Below are 6,408 nucleotides of genomic sequence, written 5' to 3' on the forward strand. Positions count from 1 at the left end.
GTTGTGTGTTCAGTCTTCAGATGATGGAGTGATTCAGCAGAAGAGTAATAGGCAGAGGCCAAGTCTGTGTCTGCATCTCCTTCCTCCATCTGCCTCTCTCTCCTCGCTCCTTCTCTTTGTAGAAGTAAAACCACAATACTTGACTGTTTGTTGTACCTTCTGCCCGTCGCAGGTTTTATCTCATTACCCGTACTGTTTTTAGACGTTCAAGGCTGTAAAGCTTTCTGGTTCAAACATTAACTGGAGCTGTATGTCGTGAAATCGATCCATAGAGAGCAAACATCTCTTGATTGTTTACTCTCGGCACAATAATGAACACTCTGGACACAATATACAGGTGACATGTGGAAGGTCATAGTGCTGTGTTTAGTATTCCTACAGCAAACACCCCCTCTGCTGGATACCATTGAACTGTCCCCACTAAAAGATGCCTGTAGCTTTGAATTCACACACATATTACAATCAGTGGGGATGTTTACAGTGTTGCATTGAAGATAAAATGGTGTAGTGTTCATTAAATGCATCATCATGCTTTAAAATCTATAAATCTGTGTTATTTTCTGCAACAAACAGGTGACAGCTGAACTCCTTTTTCAGCGTCTGTCAAATGTAGAAATTTCCTCTCTGTTTCTCCGCCACCTATTTTTCTTTCCCTGAGATGACACTGCTGTGCCTCCTACCTAAACCTTTCATCCCCGTCTTTACGCCCTCCACTTGTCTTCCACCCACACCCCTCCAGGCATCTATCTCCCTCCACCTCCTGCACCTCTCCTTTCCCCTCATCCCTTTCAAAGATGACACAAGTCACGGCGAGAAAACGGCGGCACTCCTCCTGTCCGTCACGTCGTCTGTCATCTCCTTCAGCTCCCAGGTTTTCCCCAGAGTCTCGCTGGTTTTTATTTAACAACGCCTTACAGAGAGCAGGAGCAGGGGGAGTCACATTATACATGAAGTCTCCCTAGTCTGCCTGGGGCTCCTTACAGGCGTTTTCTACCCTTTTTTAACATTTTTTTTTTTCTTTCTCAAAACCTGGGCATGTGGTCGGGCTGTTGCAATGTCAGATTGTTCTGTTTTGAGCAAAAAATGACAGATTTGGATCCTTTCCTTTCTTGTCTTTTTCAGCCTATCAGCAATGCAGACTTCATCGTTCCAGTGGAGATTGATGGGACTGTTCATCAGGTACTGATGCTCTTATATACCTGACAGGGGAAAATAACAAAAGTGGGCTTGAATAAAATAAAATGTACTCCCTTGTCTGTGTATTACTCTGTATTATTCTCTATTATCTCATGACAACGTCAAAGTAGGCCATCTTGTGTTCTTATTCTGTTTTATTTTTTGTGCTTTTAAAGACTGTGCATTACCCGGTGCAAATGTCACAAAGTGCGTTAAGCATCATTCACATGGGACTAGTATAATGTGTGGACCTTTGGTGATTGGGAAATTAACCTCCCACATCTGTTTCATGTGATGCATTGACATTTGATACAAAAAAAACTCCTTTTTTATTGAATTTACTGACAGTATATTACTCTGGTTCTGATGTCAGCGTTCACCACTTTTAGAAAACTGTTCCTTACTGTAGCTCTCCTGCGTGTCATCCTTCCATCTTTTCAGATTCAGATGAAGTTTGCTCTTTCATTGAACATCCATGTAGCGCCACAATAAGTAATAATGGTGCAATATGTAATACATTTTATAATTTTTCACCTCATTTTGTAATAGCACGCCGCTTTTTGTAATGAAATTCTTGAATGCATTTTGTAATAAACTTTGCCGCATTTTGTAGTAACTCGTACGTATTGTGTCTTCCAAATTTCAGTGCACCTGTAAACTTCTTGTCAGTAGAACTTGATTAGTTCAGCTTTTGTCTCTAGTTTGCCTACACATTCTCCATTATAATGAATACAGTTACATTTGATTTAGCTTTGACCAATGAAACATCCCACTAGTTTTTAAAAAATGAATTCTAATTAAGCTGGAATGCTTAATGTTCTGCTGGTATGATGGTTTTTCCAATCAAGGCATTAATTTTGATGGTTTATTATATAATGCACCAAATTATTACATTATTACATTATTAAAAAAAAAGTGCTACACCTGCATTTTGCAATAACTGTTGCAATATGTATTAATAAGTTATTACGAAATGCGGCAAAGTTTATTACAAAATGCGTTTAAGAATTTTCTTACAAAATGCAGCATGTTATTATAAAATGCTGTGTTATTACATAATGTGGCCCTACAATCCATGCAATTTTATGACATGAACCTTCTGCATTTGATACTTGATAAACTTTCACTTATCATCATCAACACAATCTCCATTTTAACCAAGATATATCCTAAATAAATGCACAGAGGATATATACATATTACACCAAACTAAAGTGATTTTGTTTGTTGGGACTAATATTGTCACAACACTGCTGTGTGATGGTGTTTTTACTGTAAAAATGACAGATATGGCAGATTTACATAGGATTAAGATCACAGATGAGCTCTACAATCACTATAAATACCAGAGGTTCACAGTTAATACTAGTTCTGTCAAATGAGACTTAAAAGATACGGTTAAAGCTTAAAAAACAGAGGTGCTGTTGTGTTTGGATACATTGTTTGTTTCTTTGCAGATGACACCACACTGTAGCTGTAACCTGGTTCAAGTAATCCAGGATAGGCTGTCTGCGTCTGCCTTGGCCTATGCTTGATTACTTGCACTTGGGGGCAGCAACTTGTCCACAGAAACATCTGGAAGACAGCGATGAGAGGAAACACAAGATATAATCATATGGGAATGTTTCCTGTTTCCAGTTGAGGCGTTTTTGTGCAGTGGTTTATATTTGTACAATAGGAAAATTTGGCATCATATAGAGCTGGGTGATAAAACGATATTAACTCCACTATAATATAATAACATTTGGACACATCACACTTAAAGCAGATTTTTATTCCTGAGTGGAAAGTAAAAAAAACAGACAAATTCTTGTTTTTTTTAAACGTTTTATTTATGGCCAGAACAATACAAATATTTTGTTAATCAAGAGGTACAATGTAAAAACAAATGTAATTAAAAAAACCCTCAACTTTGAATAAAATTAAGTAAAAACAATCTGAAGCATTTTGTAAGAACAGATAGCCTAAAAACTAATAAATGAAATACTTATATTTCTCAAACAAGATAAGAAGAATTTATGTATCGTAATTATGATAATTATTGTGATAAACACTTTTCCTTTAGGTTTATTTTATATTTTCAGTGTTTTTGTCATATAGGTGATTATTATTGAGTCGTTTTGGATGTTCTTCCTCTATATCCCTGAAAACTTGTTATTTTTCTTGCTCTTTTATCGTCTTGGCTAGAAAAAGTAATCATATAATTACACAAAACAAGGAAGAAATAATGACATTTTTCAGGATATTTTTTTTAATTTTTTTTATAAATGACTCATAATGATCAATGGCTAAGTCACCCAGTTCTATCATTAGAAGAAAAAACAAAAGTAAAAACATAATTTTGATGCATACCTTTAAGAAATATGATTGTATAATAGTCCCTTTTGTAGTACTGAAAATGTAAAATGTCAACTGTTTTAAGATGTTTGCCTAAATTGCAGTGTTTTTGTGCCTCAGGTGTACGTGCTGAAGAGGCCCCACGTGGACGAGTTCCTCCAGAAGATGGGGGAGCTCTTTGAATGTGTTCTCTTCACAGCAAGCTTAGCCAAGGTTCGTGTCCCGCCTCTAACTCTGCTTTGGTAGTCACACTGTGCCGTTCATGCTCTGAATTAAAATGAGGTTTTTCCCGTTGCAGTACGCTGACCCTGTGGCAGACCTGCTGGACCAGTGGGGGGTGTTTCGTGCCCGGCTCTTCAGGGAATCCTGTGTTTTCCACAGAGGAAACTACGTCAAAGACCTCAGCCGGCTGGGCCGAGAGCTCAGTAAAGTCATCATCATAGACAACTCACCTGCCTCCTACATCTTCCACCCTGAGAACGCAGTGAGCACATCCTCCTCCTCCTCCTTATAACTTTAATTCGACTGCGTCCGCTCGGTCATCTGTGTTCAATACAGCACCTTGTAATGGTTTTATCAAAATGTGCAAATGATGACATCCTGCTTGAACTATTATCTAACGTCTTGTTTTAAGCCAAGAATCTCACTGCTTTCACACTTAAGTTCCAAAAATATCCAACACTTTACTTGATCTTGAAGGAGCAAGAAATAGGCAACTCATTTTTCTCCTAATAACAGAGACTCAGACCTTAAACCTTTTATTCTACTGGGTTAACTTGTTACCTGTTAATGGTTTTATCAAAATGTGCAAATGATGAGTTCCTGTTTGACATATTCTCAGCGATCAGCTTGTTTTAAACCAGGAATCTCACCCTAGTTCCAAAAATATCCAACATTTCTTCTTGATGTTGAAATAGTCAAATCCTCTGAATGTCAACTTTAAACAGGAGTGACAGAACAGGGAGCAGGTTTCATGCAAACCTCTGACCGAAACAGAAATAGTTTGGTTGTACAGTTAATATTAACAGTAAAATTTTATATTTGAGACACACTGTCTTTGTTTTAATCTGTACACAGAGCTGAGCCAGAGGCAATGTTCCCAATGTTATGAGATTTTCTTCTCTGTGGAAGCGTTCCTCAATGGAGCTGCTGCCACTCATTCCGTCTTTGATGCATTTTTCACATAAATTATTTACACAAAAATCTCACCAGCTCCTCACCTATATCACAATACTTCTCGCCTTGTCTGCCAGCTGAGTTTTCTCCCTTGTCAAATAAACTAATATGTCTATCTGTATTTTCCGGTTTCCTTGTTGCAGGTCCCGGTGCAGTCGTGGTTTGATGACATGACGGACACAGAGCTGCTGGATCTGATTCCTCTGTTCGAGGGTCTGAGTAAGGAGGAGGACGTTTACAGCCTGTTACAGAACCTGAGGAGCAGGTAGCAGATCCAGACGGTCTTTCCTGACTCGGTCTCGGCTGAACAGAGGCCTCACCTCGCTGCCACGGCCCCTGCAGCCCAACTCCTGTCCTCTGAACCACTGTGGGGGCCCCAGACTGGCCCCCCATCGGAGGATTTCAGGCATATGATTCAGTCAAATCTAAGGAAAGCGTCTGTATTGATTCTTACCTTCTCTGGACTCTTGGACTCAACGTTTGTACAGGACTCCTGCTGAAAATAAGATTATATTACTGTATGTATATAGTATATGTTTCTAAGAGCAAGACGTACATAAGTAATTTTTCTATCAGAGAGAGGAGGTTTTACTATTCTATCAAGTAATATTTTAGTTACCAAAAATAATCCAACACACAGAACAATTTTTTTTTTCTTTTTCAAGAATGGGTGACCTTTTGGTTTTTTGTGTTGAGCTGTGCTATGCAGGCTGTTGTTTCTCGTCTGACCTTTCGTTCAAACAACTGTGATTTATCTTATCTTACAGAATGAAGTGCCTTCATTACTGTGCTGATGTTGTTGTGTCGGGAATGGGGTGCACATTTTTATGCTGCATATTTACTCCAAAAGCGTATTCACTAAAACGTTCGATTCAAATGGAAACGTTGGAGTCTTTTGGTAATTGTCATTTAATCGGAGAAGACAGAGGTCCTGTGTCCTGTTAGGCTGTAGCGCAGATTCTTTTTTAAGATTAGTAACATTGAATTGTTAAACTTACCAAAGAATTTTACAATTCAATGTGATTTGTGGCTGAACGTCATTTGATCTTTAACAGTGACTGTAAATCGATGATCTTTCAAGACTTAAAAAAAACCTCCACATTATTATTGAAAAAAATGAGAACTTTGTGATGATATCACCGTCCAATAAATGTTAAACTTCTGAGAAAAAATATAAAGATTAGTTTAGATTATATGAAATTCTATTTATTGGGGTAAAGGGTGTTGGGTGCATTGTAAAGAATGCTGTTGAAATTGTACTGTACAACATGATTAAAGTTGCAAGTTTGCACACTGTCAGTTTGCATCCTGGTGTAGTGACTTTGACAAGGATATATTGACACATGTTCTATTTTGCATTTTGGAACATCTCATTATGTTTAAGTGGAAGAAAATAAAATTATATGGGATTTATTTTCCTTTTTATCATCTTAAACATGCAACAAGAATACCTTTTCCTTTAAGTTCCTCCAAGAAAGGCCAACATCCTAAAAGCATATTATGGTTTAGACTTTGATCTTTAAAGAGGACACTAACAAGCATCACTACAAATGCTCAAGGTCCATTGTCTGCAGGGTTAAGTGAAGGCACCGGTGTATAAATATTATGGTCATAACTGGTTAATGTGCAACCAGAAGCAGCTTAGCTTCATGTGATATCTCAATGTGAACTTTTAGCTTCCGCTTACGTAGCAGCAGTGGATTAGGCATTGCAGAGCCT

At 37.9% G+C, this 6,408-nt stretch overlaps 1 protein-coding gene across 3 annotated transcripts in view; it reads left to right on the forward strand.

Moving 5' to 3' along the window:
* ctdspla (CTD (carboxy-terminal domain, RNA polymerase II, polypeptide A) small phosphatase-like a) overlaps window positions 1-5,988 on the forward strand; it is a 37,097-nt gene extending 31,109 nt beyond the window's left edge. For all 3 annotated transcript variants that reach the window (XM_030123753.1, XM_030123755.1, XM_030123754.1), the window contains 4 exons: window positions 1,123-1,179; window positions 3,634-3,726; window positions 3,812-3,997; window positions 4,833-5,988. In XM_030123753.1, coding sequence (XP_029979613.1) covers window positions 1,123-1,179; window positions 3,634-3,726; window positions 3,812-3,997; window positions 4,833-4,958 — 462 coding nt within the window. In that variant the 3' untranslated portion in view covers window positions 4,959-5,988. The remainder of the gene's footprint in view (window positions 1-1,122; window positions 1,180-3,633; window positions 3,727-3,811; window positions 3,998-4,832) is intronic.
* The last annotated feature ends 420 nt before the right edge of the window (window positions 5,989-6,408 follow it).

Source organism: Sphaeramia orbicularis, chromosome 20 (assembly GCF_902148855.1).
Source record: "Sphaeramia orbicularis chromosome 20, fSphaOr1.1, whole genome shotgun sequence".
NCBI lineage: Eukaryota > Metazoa > Chordata > Actinopteri > Kurtiformes > Apogonidae > Sphaeramia > Sphaeramia orbicularis.